The sequence below is a fragment of the Ursus arctos genome, unplaced genomic scaffold (assembly GCF_023065955.2).
Source record: "Ursus arctos isolate Adak ecotype North America unplaced genomic scaffold, UrsArc2.0 scaffold_12, whole genome shotgun sequence".
In the NCBI taxonomy this organism is placed as follows: domain Eukaryota; kingdom Metazoa; phylum Chordata; class Mammalia; order Carnivora; family Ursidae; genus Ursus; species Ursus arctos.
Window position 1 is genome coordinate 3,184,638 of NW_026622786.1, and position 24,714 is coordinate 3,209,351.

General features: G+C 48.8%; 3 protein-coding genes across 10 annotated transcripts in view; all 3 read left to right on the plus strand.

Moving 5' to 3' along the window:
* Window positions 1-7,213, plus strand: part of OTUD7B (OTU deubiquitinase 7B) — a 54,618-nt gene extending 47,405 nt beyond the window's left edge. For all 6 annotated transcript variants that reach the window (XM_026486606.4, XM_057310308.1, XM_026486605.4 and 3 more), the window contains 2 exons: window positions 848-932; window positions 2,348-7,213. In XM_026486606.4, coding sequence (XP_026342391.3) covers window positions 848-932; window positions 2,348-3,559 — 1,297 coding nt within the window. In that variant the 3' untranslated portion in view covers window positions 3,560-7,213. The remainder of the gene's footprint in view (window positions 1-847; window positions 933-2,347) is intronic.
* A 15-nt stretch (window positions 7,214-7,228) lies between these two features.
* Window positions 7,229-17,701, plus strand: MTMR11 (myotubularin related protein 11). Of its 3 annotated transcripts, XM_057310310.1 has the most exons (17): window positions 7,229-9,849; window positions 10,207-10,297; window positions 10,738-10,859; window positions 11,053-11,113; window positions 11,272-11,414; window positions 11,902-11,980; window positions 12,112-12,247; window positions 12,502-12,589; window positions 12,735-12,823; window positions 12,909-13,033; window positions 13,489-13,555; window positions 13,781-13,851; window positions 14,407-14,573; window positions 14,875-15,048; window positions 15,300-15,482; window positions 16,164-16,457; window positions 17,030-17,701. In XM_057310310.1, exons 1-17 carry the CDS (start codon window positions 9,784-9,786, stop codon window positions 17,174-17,176), a joined length of 2,103 nt encoding a protein of 700 aa, XP_057166293.1. In that variant the 5' UTR covers window positions 7,229-9,783; the 3' UTR covers window positions 17,177-17,701. The 3 variants fall into 3 exon arrangements, with proteins under 3 accessions (XP_057166293.1, XP_057166294.1, XP_057166295.1); XM_057310311.1 differs by lacking the exon at window positions 17,030-17,701 and having other exon boundaries at window positions 15,300-15,487; window positions 16,164-16,326; XM_057310312.1 differs by lacking the exon at window positions 17,030-17,701 and having other exon boundaries at window positions 15,331-15,482; window positions 16,164-16,326.
* Window positions 17,702-18,518: 817 nt separating this feature from the next.
* Window positions 18,519-23,161, plus strand: SF3B4 (splicing factor 3b subunit 4). Its single transcript, XM_026486760.4, has 6 exons — window positions 18,519-18,606; window positions 19,054-19,182; window positions 19,445-19,987; window positions 20,308-20,514; window positions 22,374-22,547; window positions 22,747-23,161. The coding sequence occupies exons 1-6, from the start codon at window positions 18,573-18,575 to the stop codon at window positions 22,932-22,934; spliced, it is 1,275 nt and encodes a 424-aa protein (XP_026342545.1). The 5' UTR covers window positions 18,519-18,572; the 3' UTR covers window positions 22,935-23,161.
* Window positions 23,162-24,714: the final 1,553 nt, after the last annotated feature.

Here is a 24,714-nt window from a genome sequence, read left to right on the forward strand (position 1 = left end):
AAGTAGTTAGTTTGCTTTGGATTGTTGCCTTTCTGAATTTAAATAGCAAGAAAAATTTGTTCTTTCTGCCAGCCCCCCTCCCTGCCGCCTCCCAAAGCAGGTTTAGTCTTCCACCTGTGCCTTCCACAGCTTCCTACAAAGAGGGTTTGGATATGGGGGCGCCTGGGTGGCTCAGTCGTTAAGCGTCTGCCTTCGGCTCAGGGCGTGATCCTGGCGTTCTGGGACCGAGCCCTGCATCGGGCTCCCTGCCCCGCTGGGAGCCTGCTTCTCCCTCTCCCACTCCCCCTGCTTGTGTTCCCTCTCTCGCTGGCTGTCTCTCTCTCTGTCAAATAAATAAAATCTTAAAAAAAAAAAAAAAAAAAAAGAAGGTATGGATATAAAAGCTCCTCCCTCACCTCTTACCCGGTCTTTCCTTCTTTGGGCTCCTGACACTGGGATCCAATTGAGAGGGTTTGATTTAAAAACTCAGAATTTATGGCTTTTAAAATAAGTTCTTACCTAAATATCAAAAGTTCCCTCTTAATAATATTTACACCAGCAACAATAATGGCTGCTGTTCAGTAAGTATTTCCTGTTTTCCAGACAGTATGCTGGGTCCTTTCCAATACTATTTTAATCTTCACAACAACCCTTGATATTATCTATGCCCATTATCAACCCCAGCTGAGTTTCAGGGAGGGTGAAGTGACTTGCCTCAAGGTCATAAAGCTTAGTACTAATTGGTGGAGCTGTAATTCAGACCCAACCTTGTCTGTAGCCCTCTCCCATCCTGCCTCCCAACTGAATCACACACTTTGCTTTTTAAAGGTCATGGATGTTTTTAATTCTTTCTCTCTCCTCTTCACAGTGTAATCCTGTCCCTAGAGGTGAAATTGCATCTGCTGCATGGCTACATGAATGTGAAGTGGATCCCAGTGTCCTCTGATGCACAGGTGAGGGCTTCTCTGACCCCACCCTTGCACCTCCTCGTTGTCAGCGACAGGGGCAACAGGGAGATTTGGCGGTGGTCTTCCGAATCGCTTCTGAGTAGTAGCTGATGATGCAAGGTTAGGAGTAACTGGAAAATATCAGATGAGTTCCAAAAGACACTTTTTCCTGCCTTTCTACCTGTTAGTGGCCTCTATTTTCCACAGCTCCTCTCCAGCTCTACTTTGTGATACCAAAACAGTCTTCAAGAAAAGTTTTCTAGACTTTTTGGTGAACTTGAGATCATCATTCCTTTGTTCCAAGCCTTATATATGTAGACCTGTGTGGAGGGTGCCAGAGGAGTCAGAATTGCTTAAGTCTCCTTAAGAGCCTGATCCAGTAGGTTCTGAGGATGTCATCATTCTCCATAGAACAGGAACACAGGAACAAGGGCAAACTGACAGACTCCAGTGCTGAATGTCTAAAAGTTGAGGGGATACAGAATGGTTAGAGTTGGTTGTGGTTTGTTAAGACTTCGTTGAGATTAATTTTGGGCAGAATCTGGCATAGAGAAATTTGGTGTTTTGTTTTTTTAAGATTTTATTTATTCATTTGAGAGAGAGAGAGACAGCGCACAAGCAGGGGGAGAGGCAGAAAGAGAGGGAGAAGCAGACGGCCTGGTGAGCTGGGAGCCCGACAATGGGGCTCTATCCCAGGACTTGGAGATCATGACCCGAGCTGAAGGCAGACGCCCAACCATCTGAGCCACCCAGGTGCCCCAGGCATAGAGAAATTTGTAATAGGGGCACCTGGGTGGCTCAGTTGGTTAAGTGTCTGCCTTTGGTTCAGGTCATGATCCTGGGGTCCTGGGATTGAGCCCTGCGTCAGGCTCCCTGCTCAGCGGGGAGCCTGCTTCTCCCACTCCCTCTGCCTGCCACTCCCCTTGCTTATGCTCTCTCTCTGTCAAATAAATAAAATCTTTAAAAAAAAGAAAGAGAGAAAACTTTATAATAAAGGATATGCTAGTCCCTATGGAATATTCTTCCTCCTTACCCAGACGTCCTGTATTACATGGTTGCTCCATTGCTCTAGAAGAACGTCAGGCTCATTTTGTTATCTCCTTATTACAGAGGGAGTTACGGGGGGAGATAAAAGTTAGGTATTAGATACATCTTTCCCTGGTCCATGGAAGAGCTGACTGGAGCTGGGGAAGGACAGTGCCCTCCTGGGTGACCTTTCCCCACCACGACAAGGGCCCTTCGCTGGAACTAGGCAGGCACTCCAGGGATGGAGTGCACAGGGGTGTTATCAGCCCTTTTCCACGGGGCTCATTCCTGTAGCTGCGCTGCAGCGGGCCCTGTGAACCAGATGGATGGGTAGAGGGGACTCCCCTCAGCTCAGCCCAGGGGACAGCCGTTAACCCTGTTCTTACGTCCTGCAGGCTCCCCTGGCACAGCCTGAGTCCCCCACAGCCTCAGCCGGAGACGAGCCCCGGTCCACTCCTGAGTCTGGGGAATCAGACAAGGAGTCAGTTGGCAGCAGTTCTACGAGCAATGAGGGCAGCAAGCGGAAAGAGAAGTCAAAGCGAGGTCGGGAGAAAGACAAGAAGAGAGCAGATTCCGTGGCCAACAAACTGGGCAGCTTTGGCAAAACCTTGGGCAGCAAGCTCAAGAAGAACATGGGGGGCCTGATGCACAGCAAGGGCTCTAAGCCTGGAGGGGTGGGGACAGGGTCGGCGGGGAGCAGCGGCACCGAGACACTGGAGAAGAAGAAGAAGAGCTCACTGAGGAGCTGGAAGGGGGGCAAGGAGGAGGCAGCTGGGGATGGGCCCGTGTCTGAGAAGCCCGCATCGGAGTCTGTCGGTAACGGAGGGAGCAAGTATAGCCAGGAGGTGACGCAAAGCTTGAGCATGCTCAGGACTGCCTTGCAGGGGGAGGGGAGGTTTATCTTTGTGGGGACCCTGAAGATGGGCCACCGCCATCAGTATCAGGAGGAGATGATCCAGCGCTACCTCTCTGATGCGGAGGAGAGATTCCTGGCGGAGCAGAAGCAGAAGGAGACAGAAAGGAAGATCCTGAATGGAGGAGCGGGGAGTGGGCCTCCTCCAGCCAAGAAGCCAGAGCCAGACGGCGGCGGGGAGGAGTTGCTGACCGCCCCCCCAGCAGAGTCCAAGGCAGTGGCGTTCTCTGCTGGCTACCCTGGGGGCTTTACAGTCCCTCGCCCTGCTGGGGCTGGAGTCCACTGCCAGGAGCCCCGGAGGCAGCTGGCCGGGGGTCCTTGTGGGGGGGGCCTACCACCATATGCCACCTTCCCCAGACAGTGCCCTCCAGGGCGACCCTACCCCCATCAGGACTGCATGCCGGCTCTGGAGCCAGGCAGTCACTGCAAGGATGGCGTTCACAGGGGCGCATTGTTACCACCCCCCTTCCGCGTGGCCGATTCCTATAGCAACGGCTACAGAGAGCCCCCTGAGCCAGATGGATGGGCTGGAGGTCCCCGGGGGCTTCCTCCGACCCAGACCAAATGCAAACAGCCGAACTGCAGCTTCTACGGACACCCTGAGACGAACAACTTCTGCTCCTGCTGTTACAGGGAAGAACTGAGGAGGAGGGAGCGTGAGCCGGGCGGGGAGCTGCTGGTGCACAGGTTCTGAGGGGGGGAACCTCGGAGGGCGAGGGGGACTAAACGAAGAGTTAAGCTCAACTAATTGGCTCATCAAGACCCAGCCCCCATGCAGATGGGGCAAATGCAGTAATGTTGGTGGGAGCCTGGCTAGAAACTTTGGAAGTGTGTGTGCTGGAGAGCTGCCAGGCTGGCAAGAGCAGTCAGGGCTGGACGATGCCCGGGGGGCCGCGCTAGTCCTTCGTCAGTCTTGATGGGACCGAGAAGGTACAAGGGGGGAGATGGTGACTCTGTCTCATAACTGCTTGGGTACACCCCAGGACCTAAGGGAAAGAGGGGAAGGCTTAGTGTGTGGGGGTGGGGAGGTGGGCAGAAGTCTGGGGCAGGAGCGGGCCAAGGAGGTTCTCAGTCAATAAAAGAAAAAACAGACCAAAGTTCTTGTAGGTTGGAAAAAAGCACATGACGGTGGAGTTGGGAGCGTGGAGGGAAACTTGGGAATTAGACAGATTTGCTGTTGATTTGAATTAAGGTAGAAATTAGGATTGGATAAATTCTTCCTCCTGAAGGATCTGGAAAGACGAGGCAGTAATGTGTGCTCACGGGTGCTTATTAGGAGGGGTTAAGTTGAAATCCGTTTATTGAGATGGGAAAGGGAAGAACTTAAAAGGGGAATCCTTTTCCTCTCAAGTTTTATTTCCTTCTAAATAGCCATCTGTCATCTGTTCTAGTTCGAGAGGAGATTGCTGATTGCCCCCTATCTTTTCCTCATCCTTTTTGAGGGCTGAGCTTAGCTAAGATTGTGATTTTTTTTTTAACGACTTTAATTTTATTAAAAAGAAAGTTCCCTCAGGGAAAGGGAAGAGTGACGAGAAGAGCAGCTGTGTGGGCTGAGCCTTCTCCAGGTGAGCGGGGGCACAGGTCATCTTTTGTAACTGCTTAGCAATAACCACACATTGGGGTGTGAGTGCACCCTGGGAGGGGCGGGAGCAGGACAGACCTCTGGCCGGACTGTTTCAAACAAAACCAAAAACCTAAATGGAGCACTACCATCCTCTCTGCTGTGTTTCTGTAGAAAGCAACTTACTTTGACTTTTTTTTTTTTTTTTTAAGGAAAAGAAACAAAAAGACCCCAGTGAGCAAAAACATTTTAAAAAACGATTTTTTTTTCTTCCTATTTAAGTGATTCTTTCTCCTTCCTCTCTACTTTTGGAGAATGAATTTAACATCCCGGCTTCTTTTGTCAAGCCATAGCTGACGTTAATCTGTGGTTAGTTTATTAAAATAAGAAAAAAAACACTTTGTAAGAAGACATATTTTTGATAATAGGATTGATGTTGAAACACGGGGGTAGGGGTTAGGGGCAATTTATAAAAAGGTAGTTAGAGAAATATATTTTAGTGAACTGTAACCACAGATCACAGATTAGTCCCAATGAGCTGATCTGTCTTTGGGTTTCCCCCTTTCCCTGACTCAGCCCTTTCCCCCAAAGGGTGGGAATGGGTCTACGGACACAGAAGGGGGAGCGCCTTTGCATTTTGCACAAAGCACAAGTCTGGACAGCCTTTGCTCTGGCCAGCACCATTTCTAAGAGCTTTAAATTGGAGGACCTATCCTGGGCCAATTTTCCTTTTTCTTTCTTTTTTTTTTTCTTCTGGGGGAAAAAAAAATCAACTATGCAATTGTATACACTCCTGGGTGCATATGAAGAAGGGGAATAAGTGTACTTAAGTGTCCAGAGTGTTAATTGGGGCTGTTTTTCTGTATGTGGATTTCTCTTTTGAGGTATGTCCTCCTAACCCATCTCATGGAATATCATCCCCACATTTGCTCTAAACCGGATGTGGGTGTGTGTGTGTGTGTGTGTGTGTGTGTGTGTGTGTGTGTTGGGGACCTGTAATTGCCATATGTTGCTTCTGCCCAATCAGGAAAGTTGTCCTCCCATATCCCCCTTGGTAACAAATCCTGTCAAGACTGTCCCCTTCATTGGAACTGCTCAGAGTTTAGAAAGGTTCCTCTCAGCAGACTTGAAAGCCACTCATTTTCAAATCTGATAGTCTGTTGATTTAATCATTTCCTATGGCTGTTAATTCTTGGGCTTTTATTTGAAAATAGAGCACCGAGGCTAAAGGAGGTAGGTTCCAGAAGAGGGGATGTGTGTATTTCTGGGCGGGGCTGGAACCTAGTACAAGATGAGCACTCCCCTCTGGTACAGAACTTTAAGGGGTTCTGAAAACCTCAGTGATGGAGATAAATACCGTCTCAATGCAGTATTTAAAATACAATGCAAACTCCATGACGAATAAAATACCAAAATCGTAAAGAAGGATTACCCACAGGACTGAGACTAGGGTGAAGGAAATAAGCGGAATTGAGCAAGTATGGGGTTGAAATCCTGTCCAGAGCAGTTTGGATACTTAGTTCATTGTGGATGTTTTACATGGGTTTTGATGTTCAAAAAATACTGCATTAAAATAGTATGTTGGTTATTGAGTTTGGGGGCACCCCTTAAATTTCGTGCCTGAAATGAGTGCCTTGCTCGTGTCATCCTGCCTCTGGGGCTAGAACAACACTGGTGAGACTGTCGCCTTGTGAGCCTCCGTCCCCTAAGTGCAGCCAGGCAACAGGCGGCTCCCGCTCAGCAGCGCCGCCCGCAGCCCGTCCGCAGCGTAGCATTCCGGCCGGACCAATAGGAATGGGAACAGACCAGGGCTTTTCCCAGGGAGTAAAGCCAGGAACGTTTTAACTCTCCATTGGACTGCTGTGTGTGGATTTGATTTGTTATTAGATTCTAGTTAGTACTGTTGTTTTTAAAAACTGAGGACAAATGAACAAAAACAGAAACCTTGTGTCTTGTTTGTTTTTGTTTTGATTTATAAACTAACCAATCCCAATTTATTTGACCTCTTTTCAAATAAAAAAGGTAGAAATTTGGGGGGGTTGTCTAGGGGTGAGTATGATAAATTAGGGCTTTATTTAGGCCCTGTAACTTTTTATTCAGAAATAAATTGTTTTTGTTTAATTTGGGAAGGTAACTATATATTGAGGCATTAAAAAAAAAAAAATCTCCATTCTAAGGATGAGGGGCCCTGAGTCAATGGATGTTTTTCTGTAGGGATGAGTAAAGACTGTTTTGCTTTATTCTTTGGGGGGGGGGGGGTTGTGTGGGATGGAGGGTGAAGGAATAATGCCTGGGAAATGAAAACAGACTCTGGTTGGTTTGTGGTATTTTGGGAAGATGAGGGGGCGGAAGAGGCAAGCCCATGCAATTACTGTGCTGGGGAGAGGGGAGGAGAGGGGTACGTGATGTGCACCCAAAATGAGCAAAAATTTCTTGGTTAAGGAGGGGTATGTGGGTGAAGGGGCAGATCCTGTAGCCCTGGCCGAGGGATGGTATCTCTCAGGCTTAAATAAGTGCACTTAGTTCCTTTAATCCAGGGCATTGGGGTACCTACTGAGGTTTTTATTGGAGAGGGGAAATATTGGGGTTATTTTTCCCCTTTTTAAGACAGTGCTACCCTTTCACCCTACATTCACCACCCCAGCCCTGATGGAGCAAGTATACTCTAGGGCAGGTCCCCAAATTCCTATCTTAATCTGTGCTCGTTTTATTGGGAGTTACAAGATTTAATCAAAAGTTTTTCCCTCGTACTGGATTCTATCAACAAAATAAAAGATTATATCAAAACTTTTTTTTTTTTTTTTTTTTTTTTTTTTTTTTTTTTTAAGATTCAGGGTCTTTATGGAGTGGGGTGGTGTGAAACATGGTGCTGTACAGGGCCTGGAGGGAAGTACTCTCCCTCCCGTCCTGGCTCTGTTTCTTTTCAAGCGAAACTAAAGCTCACAGACCAATAAAACAAAAGTTAGCAATGACTTCATATTGTGTATTTGGGAAGTGATACAGAGGCAGGAAAAATGGAGCTGGTTCCAAATGGTCTCCTTTCTAAACAGCCACACATCCAAGGTTCCAGTCACATTTGTCTTTCCATTCAGAGATGACTGTCCCCGACTTACTCTGACACCAGTTACTCTGGACTCTGTGTTGTCTTTCTCCAAGCAGTCAGTGCCCCAGACACTAGATGAGAAGACAGAATTTTTCTAATTTCCTTTCCCTGCAGACCCTTCAGCTGCAGTTTCAGTGAGTCACACAGGCACTCCTGTCTGTTTCACTTTGTAGGTACCCAGCCTGCAAATCGCAGGGTGTTTTGCCCCATACTTAAGTAGTTTAACAAAATATTTATTATGACGTCCTCATGTAGACTTTCTCCATGCCACCGCCCTTCACCGGCCACGTGGGTTAGGGGCGGTAGGGAAGAGGAGCGGAAGCTGGCTGAGGGTGACTGGAGAGCGGTGGGGGCTGGGGAGGACGTTGGCCTCTTTCTGTGCTTATAACTGGATCTGTGACTCATCTCGTGAGTCACTCAGCTCCGCCCCCCTCCTCCAGCTGCCCCTCCCAGCAGCCTTCACTCTTGGCACAAACCTGCAACCAGACCAGGATTCTGAAAATGGAAAAATCTGATACAGCCCCTTGCTTCTGCATCCCTCCTTTCGTCCACTGAAACCTCCACTGGTGTGGGGGTGCTGAGAGTCCTGGTCCCTCCTCTCACTTGGCCCTCGGCTGCTGCCCCTTTACATTCCTCTGCTCATCCAAGTCACCCACTTTTTTCTGCCTTCCACCTCCCCCCATCCCCCTGATGTTTTTTTCCTCTGGATTCCTCTGCTGCTGCTATACCTCAAAATATTAAGGATAGAATGAGGCTCTTGAATGAAGGGTGGTGGGGAGAAGGAAAATGGAGAAAGGGATTTTAAAGTTGTGGAACACAGCTCTTCCTAGTGCAAGAGACCCTGGGAAGTATTTCTTCCCAAGAGATTGAGGCCCATGGAAAGTAGGGTTGGGGGTGCTTGGGAGCTTTTAGGACTTCTAGAATAAGGCTTCTGGGCCACCTTCCTAGCAGGTGTATGCCTCTTTGTTCCAAATTAACTTCCTGTCTCACAATATCTTCACTATTTCCACAGTAGCGGCCAAGACAGGGAACTTTTACAGCTGAGGCCGGAAGGGTGTGTGTGCTGAGGGGAGGAGAGAGTTGAGTGTCACTTTGGAAAACTGGGGCGCCCACCTAAGGTCTGCTGCCTCTGTACAGACTCAAAATCAATAAAACAGCAGCTCATTAACCCTTATTTTGTATTTCATTTCCTGTCTTTTTCGCATCTAAATGCAGACACTTGCTTCCTATCCAGGCACCATCAACTGCAGTTCCTCTATTTCCCTCCTAGGGTCCTCCCCACCCACCTCTGCTGCTCGGGTTGCAGGGGGGATGGTGGGAGATGGGGCTGTTGAACTGATAGAGGGTTCCGGCCCTCAGCTTTGAAGGTCCTGAACATGAATCTTTAATTTGGAGATCTGGTGTCTGGGTTGGAGGGAGGGGTCATGTAGCTGGAATGGGCTCTGGTTTCCCACTGGTGTGTGTCTGTGTGTGTTGGATTAAGTAGTAAGATCTCTTCCCTGGGCCTGCCTCCACCCCCAGAACTTGCCCATAAACACACCTGTACTTGTCTGCATCCCGGAGATATTTCCATTTCTCTCCCCAATTTTCTCAGGGCACCCGCCACATGAGGTATGTTTCATGCTGTCTGGAGAATGATATACTAAAATGCTTTAACTCCCCTCCCTCATTTCTTGGGCCTTCCCAGGCAAAAATCCCCCGAGGCCCAATTTCCCGTGTGTCAGGGGAGGCAGCAAGGAAGCCTGAACTGTTTTTTGCATTCCTCCCACCGTACCACCCCCTTTAAGAAGACAAAAAACCTGAGCCCAAATTATTCCAGGTTAATACTCGGCATTACTGCTCCCCTCAAATAGTTTCCAGTGCTTGTGAACAGAAAGAGCATAGGATCTGGGATTGGGAAAAGAATCTGGGTATTTTTCCCCCCAGTTACCCACTTTTCCCTCACCTTTTCCAGGCTCCTCCACTTTTCCAAAACTGTGTGTATTCCCCTTTAAGGGGCTGGGCATCTCTCCCGCCCTCTCCAGAGTCGACTGAAGTTTCTGAGGAGCCTCCTCTTGCTGGGTTGGGCACACCTTTCAAAAGACCCCTAATCGTGCTCCGTGCACCTCAAACGCTCCATTCCCTGGTGCTGTCCCCTGCCCCTCTCCCTGACTTCTCTCTTCTCAACTATAAGATTCAGCCTCTCCCTAAGGGGCTTGAGCATCCTCAAGGTTTCCCACCCTTCACTGCTCTGTCCCCGGATGGAGCCAGAGAAATGTGGTGGGGGGGTCGGGGCCAGAGTTTCAACATCGCCCCCCAGAAGGCGGAGCCAGACATGGGGGTAAGGAGAGGAGACTTGGGCTTGGGAGGGAAGGGCACCGTGGGCAGGAGGGTGTGAATGAGGAGGATGTGGAGATAAAAGAGGGGCTAGGAAAGGAGCTAGAAGAGGAGGAGGGTGTGTCCCAGATCAGCTCCGCTTGATGGAGCTTGGTCTTTTTCACAGTCTCAAGTTCATTGTCTCATTATCCATTAACCAGCCCCTCCCTTTACTGTCTGCCAACTGGGTCCTAAGCTCCCCACAGCCGCTGATCTCAGTTTCCCCCCAGAGTCTGAGTGTAGGCCTCCAAGGGTGGCTGCTGAGGTAATCCTAGATCCCGGGGTTGGAGAGGCCTGGGGATTAACCCTATACCCTTCACAGCTCTCTGGACCAAAGTCTGTCCGGAGGACTGGGACGCTGGAGCCCAGGAGTTGTCAGCTTGGTAGTCACCTGGCCTCGGGATGCCTCCCAGGTAATAACTCCCTTCGGATCCTTCCAATCTCCAAAGACTCTTCCCAGTTTCATTCTGCTCAAACTTTGCTTCAAACCTCACCAAAGATACCTCTGTATTCCTCTCCTTGCTCAAAGTGCTTCTGTCTGAGGCTTGCTCTCTTCTCTGTCAGAGCTGGCTAGGAGGGTGGACCTTGACGGTCCCTGTTTTCTGACTCTGTTAGTCCCTTTTCTCATGTACTTATTCAAGAAGTATTTGAGTGCCTACTCTGTGCCAGGCACTATTCTGAGCTCTCGAGTAAAAGAATACAAATGGTCTTCTCCTAAGCTTTTGTCCTAGTGAAGTTAGGGGAGGATCTTAATCTTCCCTCTTTCCATCCTCCTGTCTCAGAGGAGCAGGTGATTACCAGTGTGGGTGACACTGGGAATAGTCACAACCTGGCTTCCCCCCTTCCCTTGTAGGGGAGCAGATCCTAGCATGGGCCCCAGGGGTGAGGAAGGGGCTGGAACCTGAATTGTCTGGAACCCTGATCTGCACCAACTTGAGGGTCACCTTCCAGCCCTGTGGATGGCAACGGAGTCAGGTGAGATGGTTAGGGCAATGGAAAGGACTATGAGAAATGGATTGGGAAGTCTAGAAGGTTTTAGACAAGTGAGACAGGGAGAGTTATACTTAAGGGGTTGTTGGGATTATCTCCAGGGAGGTTAGGGATTGCCAAGGTAGGACAATGAGCAAGATTTCAGATGGCTTTAACATCAGTCATGTGCTCCCTCTAGGAGACTCCCCTGAGCAGTGAATATGATTTTGTCCTGGTCAACATTGGGCGATTAGAGGCTGGTGAGTGGGGTGCGGGGGGGGGGGTGAGGTGTTGGTGAAGGGCCTCATCCTTCCTCTATTTTCAGAGGGCAGCAGGGCTGGAGTGGGATGGGCTGGAAGACTTCCTTGTAGAGGGACCCTGATCCATGGCTACACTGCTTTCTAACTCTTGACTTCAGTGAGTGGCCTGTCCAGAGTCCAGCTCCTCCGTCCAGGGTCCCCACTTAAATTTATCCCTGAGGAGATTCTCATTCATGGCCGAGACTTCCGGCTGCTCAGAGTTGCTTTTGAGGCTGGAGGACTAGAGCCTCAGGCCTTTCAGGTAAGAGGCCTTCAACCCAAACATTCCTCCTCCCCTTAGAGCCTTGGGATCCTTTTCTGGGCATTCCTACTACTCCCCTATCTCCTAGGACCCCTCTCATCATTCTGTCTGCTTCTCTCTTCAAGGAGAGGCTAAAAGGCTGGGATAAAGGATGGTATAATGAGAGTAAGGGGCCTGAATTCTAGCCTGGCACTGCCCATGATCAAGATGGTGACAGTGGGCAAGTTTCTTCCTTTGAAAAACAGGGAGGGCTGGATGAAACTGTTCCAGAGATTCCTCCCAGAACTGACATTCTTTGATTCTGTGGTTCTGGATGTGTTCTCCTGACCCCAGTCCCCACCACCTGCGGAAGCTCCCTTGCTTAGGGACAGTCTTCTCTGTTCTTCTCTATTGGTGGCTAAGACAGTTGAGCAACACGTGGGTCCCATCTCCTTCTCTTCACTTCTTCAGTCTGAGCCAAAAGGCTGGGATGCCCTTTCCTCCACAGGTGACCAGTGCCATTGTCCAAGCCAGAGCTCAGAGCAGTCAAGCTCAACAGTATGCAGGGATATCCCTGAGCAAAGCTGGTGAGTGAGGGTTATTTAGGGTAGGGAAAGGGTAAAGAATCTGAAAGAGCAGAGGCTGGCTGAAGATAATAGCGCTGAGAAGCTCTCTCTGGTTCCTCTTCCTTCTTTTCTGTGCTTCATTCCTGCTCTAGGCCAAAGTTCAGGGTCCAGAAAACCACCTATTCCCCTCTTGGAGACATCAGAAGACTGGGAGACTGAACGGAAAAAGCAGGGGGCCAGGGGCTGGAGGGTCAGCACTGTCAATGAGAGGTTCGACGTAGCCACCAGGTGATCCCCCAGTCCGCCCCAACCCCTGCTGCCCTCCCAGTCTTCCCACAGTTCTCAGATCCTCTAAAGCTAGGACTGGCCACAAACTCTACAGACTCTTAGGATATCCACAGAGCTCTCCCCCTTACTGCCTAGATCTCTAAACCTGAGGTCCCTTGAGATAATCCCCTCCTAAACAACTTCCTTGTAATGACAGGTCTGCATTATAATGAGTTCACTGAGCCAAGCTGTGACTGTAACTCTCAATTTCACAGCCTCCCCCGTTACTTCTGGGTCCCTAAGCGAACTCTGGACAGTGAGGTCAGGAGAGCATTTGGCCACTTCCATCAGGGCCGTGGACCGGTCAGTGTGGGGGCCAGGGTGATGGGTGGGGATTAGATGGTTATGGGAGGTCAGGGGGGTCATTGTGGAGGGGATCAGGGTGGGGGCAGGATAGGGTGGGGCTAGGAGTTTCTCCCTGGTGATCCTAACCTCCCACTGTCTGAAGCGTCTGTCCTGGCATCACCCTGGGGGCAGTGATCTTCTCCGCTGTGGTGGCTTCTATACAGCCAGCGACCCTAACAAGGAGCATATCAGGTGAGGGCAGGTTGGATGAGTAGAATCAAGGGCTGGAGGTTCAGGACAGACTTGTTCCCTTACTTTGTGACTTCTTCCCCTCCAGAGCAGTGGAGTCGATGCTCCAGGCTGGGCATTCAGACGTCGTCCTGGTGGACACTGTGGATGAGCTGCCTAGTCTTACAGATGTCCAACTTGCCCACTTGAAGCTGAGGGCCCTCTGCCTGCCTGGTGAGATAACCTCTGACCCCCACCCCCGCCCCTAGGTCTGCTGATCCCAACCCGGTTTACCCTTTTGCCTGTTACAGATGAGTAACCCTTCAAGCCAAAGATCCACAGTTTTCTAGTCAACTCCCATCTCCCACGGACTCACTGATTTTCTGCCTTCCTGTCCCCAGTGTGTTATTTTAACAACTTTATTGAGATGTAATTTACATACCATAAAATCCACCCTTCACCCATCTTAAGTGTTAGGTGAATTTTATTACATTTACAAGGTTGTACAACTGTCACCACAATTTAATTGTAGTAACCTCATGGCCATTTACAGTTACTGTTCATTTCTATCCCCAGTCCTGTGTAACCACTACCCAACTTATTCTTAACCCTCAGGCTGCAGACCCTGAATCATAAATCCCGAGTCCTCCCGATCTCTTCGTCCTTCTGACCCCTCTACTCTCTCTCAGATTCATCTGCAGCTGAGGAGAAATGGCTCTCAGCCCTGGAAGGAACACGATGGTTGGATTACGTCAGGTACTCCCTTGTTTTCTAGCCCTCCCCAACCTTCTGTTAACTTGAATTCCTAAATGGCCTTCCACTAATTCTTCTCTTTGGTATCCCAAGAAGACTCTTACTTGCTGCTCCTTAGAAGGAGAACAGGCAGAATTTTAGAGTCTGCCTCTTTTCCATCCCATGACCCACTACTCCCTTCTTCCAGGCTTATCATTCTTCTCTCCTCTTCCTCATCTGCCCCCTCAGGTCTTGTCTTCGAAAGGCCAGTGACATCTCAGTCTTAGTGACATCCAGGGTTCGGTCTGTAGTACTCCAAGGTGAGTTTCTTGGGTTAACCTACTCCATTCCTTCGTTTTTCCTTTACCCACCCAACCGGGAGGAAGATCTGTAAGTCTTCCTTGTCCCCGTCTAGCACTAGGGTCCTCCTCTCCTGTTACTAGGAACTACCCCTGGGCCCTAACTCATCCTTCAGTGCTACCCCTGCCTCCCAGTAGTGGTAGTACTACTACTAGCTGTAGTGTTACGACAGCTTGTGGTCCTTAACAGCAGGGTTCCTCGCCTTCTGTTCCCGTCCTTCTGTCAGTAGATGGTGACTGGGTTGGAGTGGGAAGGACAATGTGGAAGCTGGTCTGAGATTTATGATTCTGCCTCCTACACGTGAAGCTGGGTATTTCTATCCAGGTGGAGTCTATGAACTGAATCATTCAAGGTCTTTATTTTCTCTTCACTTCTATTTGCCCTCTCAATCTTACCTAACCAAAACTTTTCTCCTCTGTGTCCCTCTCTTCTTGCCATGTTTCCTTTTCTCATTTACTTCTGCCCTAGTTTCTTGGCTCCTCTTTCTTTGTCCCCTCTCCCTCTTTGTCACCCAGAACGCGGTGATCGTGATTTCAATGGCCTCCTCTCTTCACTCGTCCAGCTGCTTTCGGCCCCGGAAGCCCGAACACTGCTTGGCTTCCAATCACTAGTGCAGCGAGAGTGGGTGGCAGCTGGACATCCCTTCCTGACCCGACTTGGGGTAACAGGAGCCAGTGAAGAGGTAAGATCATATGGGGAGGGTACTGGGGGGAGGTTATTACTAAAGATGTCAGGGGATGAGAAAACTATATAGTACAATCCACTGAAAGTAAAATTGGGTTAGAAGGATCCTGAGATTAGGTTGAGCTTGAAGGGAGACCTACATGAAAGAGGCACCACAACCCCCTACTACCCTTAATCCATATTTCTATTCCTGTCCTTAGTGGCCCTGTTGGCTGTGTCCCTTGTCCCCCATCATTTTGTCATCCTCCCCCTTCAGGTGCCTACACTCCCTTCTAACCTCTCACTTTCCCTCTTCTCAGGCTCCAGTGTTTCTCCTCTTCCTTGATTGCGTCTGGCAGCTCCTCCATCAGTTTCCAGCTGAGTTTGAATTCTCAGAGTTTTTCCTTCTTGCTCTTCATGACAGTGCCAGGGTTCCTGACACTCTCACATTCTTGAGAGATACTCCCTGGGAGCGCGGAAAGCAGAGTGGACAGGTCAGTGACTTCCGTTTTTAAGCTGTCTTTTCTTCTCCTTGAGAAATGCCCTCTGAAGTTTAATCTTGATTTATGGAAAGTGAGGTCTGTGGGTGGGAAAGGGGGAGGTTGGTGCTCATTCTCACGACTGGACTTTCACCCTACATCTGATTCCCAGAGGAAGAGGTGAGGTTTTCATGATTTCTCTCCAGACTTGGGGAAAGGATTACTTTTTTGTTTGTTTAACCATCCTTTTTGTTTCCTCTGTCCAGTTCAACTCCTATACACAAATCTATACCCCAGGGTACTCCCAACCCCCTGCTGGGAACTCTGTTAACCTGCAGCTGTCTGTCTGGGACTGGGATTTACGCTACAGCAGTGAACAGATATTACAATTCCATAATCCTGGCTATGACCCGGAACACTGCCCAGATTCCTGGCTCCCTAGACAGCAGGTGAGGTATCTACACTTCCTAAATTCACTTGATAGGCTCATCCTACTAGATAGGGAGAAGTGGAAAGACATGGTGTCTGAGTTCCCCAGGGAAAGCTGCCCACACTTCTGTAGCTGTCACTTAGGAGTCCCTGACTATCCCCAGGAAGGCAGAAATCTTAGAATAGTACAGAGGGGATCCTTCTTGTCCTCATATAAGTTTTTCTATTTCTTATACACATTTTTTAAAAAGATTTATTTATTTTAGAGAGAGAGAGAGAGAGAGGGCATGTGAATGCCAGCGGGGGGTGGGGAGTGGGCAGAGGGAGAGAGAATCTCAAGCAGACTCCCCATTGAGCACGTGCAGAACCAGATGTGGGTCTGGATCTCACAGCCCTGAGATTATGACCTGAGCTGAAATCAAGAGTAGGATGCTTGACTGACTGAGCCACCCAGGCAACCCCTTTCTTATACACATTTTATAAGTTTCCCTAAAATTGACTTTCATCAGACCTGAGGCCTAGTTTGAAGCCTAATGAGGAGAGTAGATAAAGAGTTCTCGGTGGGGAGAGGGGGAGTCCTGTAGTTTGATCACTAATGCAGTGTGAGTAGGTGGCAGCTAGACATTCCTTCCTGACCCAGTTTGGTGAAAGTGGGGTCATCTGGTTTCTAGGTTGCCAGTTGATTTCTCTTTTCCCTTTAGCCAAGCTTCATGGTTCCTGGACCCTCCAGTTCTGTGTGGCTTTTCTCCAGAGGGGCCCTGACCCCCCTGAATCAACTCTGTCCTTGGCGGGACAGTCCCTCCGTGCTGGCAGTCTCTTCTCGTTGGCTTCCTCGACCTGCTATCTCCTCTGAAAGCCTGGCTGATCAGGAGTGGGGGCTCCCCTCACACTGGGGAGCTTGCCCTTTACCCCCGGGGTTGCTGCTGCCTGGATACCTGGGACCCCAGATCAGGCTGTGGAGACGCTGCTACCTGAGGGGAAGGCCTGAGGTCCAGGTGAGGAGGGAAGACAGGGATAGGGATTGGGAGTGGGAGAAGGGGCTTGACTGTTAAACCAAATGTTCTGGGAGAAACCAGATGTTTTTAGGAGCTAGAAAAGCAAAGGGCTGGGGGTATTGAGGAGTGAAATACCATTCTTGTTGGTATCAGAGTGAATAGGTTTGGGAATGTGTGTGTATGTATGGGAAAGACTGCTTGTGGTTCAAATCAAGTAGAACCTAGGGCATAGTTGGAGGGAGAAAGAGAATTAAAGATGCCAGAGGTGATGGGAACTAGACTTATCATGGGGATCACTTGTAATATATAAAAAGATAATTTTTTTGTATAAAAATTATATAAAAGTATAATTTTATAAAATTTTATAGAAGTATAAAAGTATAATTTTAGAAAATCTTATGAAAGTATAAAAACATTACCAGGATGTATACCTGAAACTAACAGGATATTGTATGTCAATTATAATAGTAATAATAATTAAAAAAAAGATGCCAGAGTAGTGGACAGATCTCAGAAACAGGGAACTAGAGCTGTAATAATATCCTCTCTGCCTCTCTCTACCCCCGCCACAGAAAGGCCTCTCAGCACCCACAATCTCTGGCCTCCAGGATGAGCTATCCCATCTTCAGGAGCTTTTAAGGAGATGGACACCAAGAGTATCTCCTGAGGATCATTCCAAGAAAAGAGATCCAAATACCATTCTCTCCCAATCCCATTGAAATTGCTGGGTTTTTTTTTATGGGCATGGCAGAGGGTGGTCTGGGGTGAGGGAGGGTTCTTTTTAATCCTCCAATTTTTCCTATCTGGTCTTACTGTCTCAGCTTTTGACACTCCCACCCTCAACGAGCTCACTGACCTGACTTTCCATTGCAGTTGGGTGGTACTAACCTTCTCCCAACTCTTGCCCTGTCCTGTTTCGTTCCTCGAGATATGTTTCTTATGATTTGAGGAATTAAGAAACAAAAGCAATCCAGAATACAATTACCTTTGTTTTTTTCAAGGCAATTCTATGCCTTTGGATATCCAGCTGTTAAACTGTGAGACGAGAGATGCTGTTCATCAGTTCTAACAAGATGGCCTACAGAACTCATCCTCACCTCCTCTTGCTGCTTCCTTAATTCCAATTTCTGTTTCTTCCCTTTAGTTTTCTATGGGTGGGTATGGGAGGCCCCCAGTCTCTTCCAATTGTATATTTTGTAGTGACATTTCTATTTAAGTTCATTAAAGCACAGTATTTATACACATTGCTGGCATTATCTCTTGTGTCTGAATAAAAGATCCTAGGTAAGAAACTGATGGGTATGAACCGGGAGAGGATGGGACCCACCATATTATCGTTAAGGAAATATGGGGCTAAGTCAGGCGAAGTCCACAGGCATCTTTTTAGAAAAGATGGGGCAAAAAGCATACCAAGACATTGTTGCTGGGCCCGGGGTGTTCTGGCGGTTGAAACTGAGCCTCTGGGCTCCAATGTCAACCATCCCTCAGCTTTGGTCACACTTCATCTCTGAGCCTCAGGTTTCCATCACCCTCCATGCAATAGGACTAGGTGAGCTCGGACGTCACCCCAGCTCAGACGTTCCGCAACCCTCTTCCCCTGAGGAACAAAGACACGACTCAAGCTCAAGCTGGGGCTGACACCGCCCCTGCCCAAAGGCTGCGGGCCAGGGTGGAGGGCTGCCTCCGCGCCCTAACGCAGCCGAATCCTTGGGATGGGGGTGGTTTCCTCAGCACACCCTTCTTCGGGGAACGGAAGGATCAAGTGCCAACAAAATATTTAAAAAACTAAAGTTGTTCTTTTAGCTTTCGAATTTACATTTTTGGGAACACTGTGATCCTTTAATGTCTAACACTGCCTTAAGAGGGGCTGGGCATTTCCATTCCGCCTTCCCCGCTTTCACCGCTCGCAGCAGCAACTCTGCACAGGACCCGAAAAGCCGCTTCCACGAGTTGCGTCATCCTCGCAGCTCCTAAAATGGCCGCGGCCGCTTCCGGCTCCTCCCCCGCCACGGCCCCGCCCACCACCCTCTCGACCGCCTTCGCCCCGGAAGTGGAAGTAGTGACCGCGGTCAGAGGGCGGGATTGCTGCCTGGAGACGGCGGGAGCTCTTTCGCCATGGCGGCCGGCCCGATCTCCGAGCGGAACCAGGGTGATTGGAGGGGACGAGCCGGGAATGGGCCCAGGGGGGCTAGGAGGCCTCGACTAGGGCCAGCAGTGTTTTTGCCGGGGCGGGAGATCGGATCCCCCCGGAGGTCGGGAGACCGGCCCCCGTGCCTGCTGGGGGCGGGGTGGCCGGGTGCGGGCTGAGGCCTGTAGGTGTGATGCTCTGTCAAACCCCCTCTGCCTTACCATTCAATAAAACAAAAACAAACAAAAAACAGAAACAAAGGAATTTACAGAGAATTTGCAGCAGAACCTTCAGTTAGACTGAAGAAGTTTCTCTAACTCTGGAATGAGGGAAGTGTAAGGACTAAATCTAACTTTTTTTTTTCTTTTTTGCTCCAATACCCCATCTCCACTCCCAATCCCCCCGCCTGTTACCTCCTTGTTTCCTGTCATTACCTCATCTCTGCCTTAATCTCCTTCTATCCTCTAGATGCTACTGTCTACGTCGGGGGCCTGGACGAGAAGGTTAGCGAACCACTGCTGTGGGAGCTGTTTCTCCAGGCAGGGCCAGTAGTCAACACCCATATGCCAAAGGATAGAGTCACAGGTCAGCACCAAGGTGAGTACATGACAAGAGGTGTGTTTACGTACTGAGGACACAGACTTCTCCTGGAGGGTTCCAGCAGTTTTCGTAGCTGTTTTGGAATGAATCACCTGTAGATTTTTCCTTTTAAGCGTAGCTCACAGTTTGCTTCTGGAACCATTTTCCATTGAAGTGAGGTGGTTATTTCATGTTCTTTGTGCTTTGGAAGGTGAATGAATTATACCCCATTTTGAATCACTTCACTTAAGTTGTTAATCTCCACTCTTCTACTTCCCAGGCTATGGCTTTGTGGAATTTTTGAGTGAGGAAGATGCTGACTATGCCATTAAGATCATGAACATGATCAAACTCTATGGGAAACCAATACGGGTGAACAAGGCATCAGCTCACAACAAGAACCTGGACGTGGGGGCCAACATTTTCATTGGCAATCTGGACCCGGAGATTGATGAGAAGCTGCTTTATGATACTTTCAGTGCCTTTGGGGTCATCTTACAAACCCCAAAGATTATGCGGGACCCTGACACAGGCAACTCCAAAGGTTATGCCTTTATTAATTTCGCTTCATTTGATGCTTCGGATGCAGCTATTGAGGCCATGAACGGGCAGTATCTGTGTAACCGCCCTATCACTGTGTCCTATGCCTTCAAGAAGGACTCCAAGGGTGAGCGCCATGGCTCAGCAGCTGAACGACTTCTGGCAGCCCAGAACCCACTCTCCCAGGCCGACCGCCCTCATCAGCTGTTTGCAGATGCACCCCCTCCGCCCTCAGCCCCCAATCCTGTGGTATCATCACTGGGGTCTGGGCTTCCTCCACCAGGTAAACCTTTTATTCAAAATAGTTTTGGCTTGGGTTTGGGGTGTGGTGGGGGTCAGGCAGGAGGAAGGAAAAATAATGGATAAAAGGGGACGATGTGGAGTCAGTAGGTGATGAGAAAGGGAGTGAGGGGCAACAGTTGTGGGGAGGAAAGTTGTTGACTTGAGGCTGAAGTTGTTCAGAGTTGTCTAGTATTGCTTCTGACTTTAGAGACCCGGGAGGAAGGGAAGAGAGCTTATCCTGCTTGAAGAGGCCAGATTGAACAGGCTCTCTAAAGATATTTCTCCTTACTGTCATTAACTCTTCTTCCATTTTCTCTATAGGCATGCCTCCTCCTGGGTCCTTCCCACCCCCAGTGCCGCCTCCTGGAGCCCTTCCACCTGGGATACCGCCAGCCATGCCCCCACCACCTATGCCTCCTGGGGCTGGAGGACATGGCCCACCATCAGCAGGAACCCCAGGGGCTGGACATCCTGGACATGGACACTCACATCCTCACCCATTCCCTCCGGGTGGGATGCCCCATCCAGGTGGGTGTTCTTTGCTGGGGAAGGGAGGAATGAGCCTGGTGGAGGAGCTCTATTGCCACTTACGGTGCTGCCCTTGTCCCTCAGCCATAATCATAATAGATAGTCCCAGAGCTCTGCTTTTCTTCAGACATTAGTTTATAAACACAAATACAAAGTGCTCTCTGTTTACTTTAACAACTATCACCCTGTTTCCGTTCTTATGTTTTTCCAAAGGGTATAACTGTACTTGCTTTTTTCCCCTTTAACTTTTACTTCATTTCTCTCATCTGACTTCTACCCCAAAGCAGTAACCTAATTGCCAGATCTAGGGGCTGCTTCCATTCCTTATCTGGTTTGCCCTTTGGTGTACCTGAAACTGGGTATGTTGTCCTTTTTGAAAATCTTGTCCCTTGGTTTTTCTGGATTCTTCACCTATGTCTGATTCCTTAATCTTAGCCACCTTAATAGGCTTTTTTTTTTTTTTCTCTCTCCACTTAGCTAGTTGTATTTAGTTCTCTTTTCTGCATTGTTCCATTACTTGTACACTGAAGCCTCCTAGATATGTATCACCGGTCCATGACCCTTAATTCTGCTGCCTGATGGACAGCTCCACTTTCCTACCTTCCCCTTCAAACCTGTTCTTCCTCTAGTATTCTTCTTTTCAAATGCTTAATTCAGAAATCTGGAAACTATTTCAAACTAATTCGTATCACCCCACTCTAGATACCAAACCTTATTAATATTTCTGGCATTGGGCCCACTGCCAGTGCCCTAGTTCAGGCCCCCTCATGCTCATTATTTCACACCTAATTTATTGTAATTTTCTTTTTTTTTTTTTTTTTAAAGATTTTATTTATTTATTCGACAGAGATAGAGACAGCCAGCGAGAGAGGGAACACAAGCAGGGGGAGTGGGAGAGGAAGAAGCAGGCTCATAGCAGAAGAGCCTGATGTGGGGCTCGATCCCAGATCGCCGGGATCACGCCCTGAGCCGAAGGCAGACGCTTAACCGCTGTGCCACCCAGGCGCCCCTATTGTAGTAATTTTCTAACATTTTGACTTCAGTTTCTCTATCTTTGATCCACTTGCACAGAGTAATTTTTCTAAAACACAGCTGTTCACACATCCTTGCTCAGAATTCTTTGGTTGCTCCCTTTTACCTACAGAGTCAAACCCAAACTGTTTGGTGCTGTTTGATGCCGCTGCGATTTGCACATACGAACGTTTCCTGCCTGGGGTGTTCTAGTCCAGTCTCTTGTCCACTTAAAAATTCTTACTCGTTCTTTAGAATTAAATCTTTGCTCAGACGGTGTCTCTGCTACCTTTGCAAATCCTGTCAGTGGAATAATCAGTCCATTTGTTACGTACTTCTGCAGCACTGCTGTAGCATCGAAATCGTGGAAGGAGCAGGTGAAGTGGGTGAGCAGTTGATTGGGGGAGTAGTTGATTTGTTTGTACCCTTGGAATGGGGTTGAGGATAAGGGCACTCTGTACCAGTCTTATTTTCCATACTTCCTCATGTCACTTCTTTCTCAATTTTGTGAGAACTTTTCTCATTTTTCCATTTTCTTTCTTTCTTTCTTTCTTTCTTTCTTTCTTTCTTTCTTTCTTTCTTTCTTTTTTTTTTTTTAAGATTTTATTTATTTATTTGACACAGAGAGAGAGGGAACACAAGCAGGGGAAGTGGGAGAGGAAGAAGCAGGCTCCCAGCGGAGAGCAGGGAGCCCGATACAGGGCTTGATCCCAGGATTCTGGGATCACACCCTGAGCCAAAGGCAGACGCTTAACGACTGAGCCACCCAGGTGCCCTTCATTTCTCCATTTTCTTTGCTCTCTATATTCCTTTTGTCTCCTTTCTCTCTGTGTGTTTTGTCCTCACAGGGATGTCTCAGATGCAGCTGGCCCACCATGGCCCTCATGGCTTAGGACACCCCCATGCTGGCCCCCCAGGCTCTGGGGGGCAGCCACCACCCCGACCGCCACCTGGAATGCCTCATCCCGGGCCTCCTCCAATGGGCATGCCCCCTCGAGGGCCTCCGTTTGGATCTCCCATGGGTGAGTAGGCTCTAGCCACCTCCCTCATCCTCAAGTATCGTAGTCTCGCAGCTTCTTCCCTTGTCATAGCCCTGTCTCCTGCCGTTTCTTTTATTTAGATTTCTGCTCATGGTCTGCCTGTTGGTCTTCTCCATACATTCGCCCAACATCAGCACTTCCTATTTCTTGCCTTGACTGACTTTTCTTTTTCTTTGTGCAGGTCACCCAGGTCCTATGCCTCCACATGGGATGCGTGGACCTCCTCCACTGATGCCTCCTCATGGATACACTGGGCCTCCGCGACCCCCACCCTACGGCTACCAGCGGGGGCCCCTCCCTCCACCCCGGCCCACTCCCCGGCCTCCAGTTCCCCCTCGTGGCCCACTTCGAGGCCCTCTTCCTCAGTAATTTCTCATTCTCTTGCCTCCTATTCTATCTTCCCAGTATCTTTTCAGTTCCTTGGACCAATCAGAGTTGCTGTAGCTCCCTAGGGCTAAGGCACTAATCCCTCTCATGCCTTTTTTTTTTTCCCTTAAATGTAATGTTTTTCACAGGAGGTTTTGTTTTTTTTTTTCTATGTTGGTCCTAAGTGTTTTGCAAATGCACAGGGAAAATAAAACTAAACTCCTTGTTTATTCTTTGTGCTGTTTTCCTTGGCAGAGTAACTTCTCTCTTTAAGGAGAGAGGTCGTATGTTAGGTGAAGAATGGTAAGGTAGGAGTGAAAGTGCTTATTGCATTTTTAAAAGGCTACGTTTAGTTTATAAGCTGAGATCCAGTAGCCATGACACAGGGTGATTGTGACCATTACGCGAAGACAGAAGTGAAATTCCTGGAGGTAGTGCTGGCAAAAATACGAGGTCATGTGCACAAGGCTACCCGTCGCAGCGCTGTCTGTAATGACAGTAGGCTGGAAGCATCTCTCCTACCATCGGTACGGAAGTGGTTGGTCTACACAGCAGCAGCAGAAGATGACATACTGTTTTGGAGAGCTGTCCAGCATACATCACCTGAAGAAAGTACCAGAACAGAATGTGTCGTATGCTACCTCACCTAACAGGTAGTGCATGATCTGTACATTTGTTTGTATTTTAAAAACAGACAAACCAAAAATGAATGGAAATTGATACCACTGGAGTGGGGCGATATGGAAGGAAGCCAGATTTCTCTGAGCGTACTATGTTAAACTTGGTTTCCTTTGACACCGTATAAATAAAGGTCTTATGTAATCGCAACACCCGTTGAAATTGGAAGCAAAGGAACTCGGTAAACCTTCATTCTCTTCCATTCTTTAACTTCAGACATCATGGATAAGGGATTTGGATCTTACCCCTATTTTTTTCTATTCTCAGTCCTTCCAGACCTGACTTCATCCCATGTAAATCTGTGTTCAAAGATTTTCAGTAATCAGACCAAATCCAATGGCCTTTTCTTTGTTGTATTTAATCCTCCTATAGCGCCCCTCTCCTCAAGCTCTTTTTCTGGGTTACATGACCATGAACTTTCCTGAAGTCTAGGCAAAAAAAGTGAAAAAGGCGAGCCTGGCCCTCGTTCTCTCGCATCATTCTCGTTCCCGGGACCCGATGGCTGCAAGACCTCCGCTGGCGGCAGATGAATAATAGGAAGACGAGCAAGGCGGTTCTGTTCTGCTCTTACCGAGGGAGCAGGCTGACTCGAGATTATTATGAAACAAGTATTTTTTTAAAAAGATTTTATTTATTTGACAGAGATAGAGACAGCCAGTGAGAGAGGGAACACAAGCAGGGGGAGTGGGAGAGGAAGAAGCAGGCTCATAGAGGAGGAGCCTGATGTGGGGCTCGATCCCAGAACACCATCCCAGAACACGGGGATCACGCCCTGAGCCGAAGGCAGACGCTTAACCGCTGTGCCACCCAGGCGCCCCTGAAACAAAATATTTTGAGAGCATGAGGAAAGGTATGAAAGTCCAAGAAAACGTCCTGGGAAAAAAGTGATACATCTGCACCGATCTGAAAGGAAGGGCAGCAGTTTCCCAGGTGAAGAAAGGGAAGCTCCTTCCAGAGGGATGGGAAGGCGACGTTGCAGTGGCACCCTGGCTGACGCACGAGCCGGGGCGTTGGAGCTAGCGGGGGCTCCCTCGGGCCAGTGCTCCTCTGGCCTTCCTCACGCGGCAGAGAACCGAAGCCGCACACGGATGGAAAGGGAGAGGCT

Excerpts from the sequence above, each read along its gene's own strand:
- MTMR11 (XM_057310310.1), top strand. The coding sequence starts at position 9,784 with ATGTGGTGGGGGGGTCGGGGCCAGAGTTTCAACATCGCCCCCCAGAAG. Across the intron at positions 10,298-10,737 it reads GGCCTCGGGATGCCTCCCAG|GGGAGCAGATCCTAGCATGG; the intron begins GTAATAACTCCC and ends CTTCCCTTGTAG. Across the intron at positions 12,590-12,734 it reads TCCATCAGGGCCGTGGACCG|CGTCTGTCCTGGCATCACCC; the intron begins GTCAGTGTGGGG and ends CACTGTCTGAAG.
- SF3B4 (XM_026486760.4), top strand. The coding sequence starts at position 18,573 with ATGGCGGCCGGCCCGATCTCCGAGCGGAACCAGG. Across the intron at positions 18,607-19,053 it reads GATCTCCGAGCGGAACCAGG|ATGCTACTGTCTACGTCGGG; the intron begins GTGATTGGAGGG and ends TCTATCCTCTAG. Across the intron at positions 19,183-19,444 it reads AGTCACAGGTCAGCACCAAG|GCTATGGCTTTGTGGAATTT; the intron begins GTGAGTACATGA and ends TCTACTTCCCAG.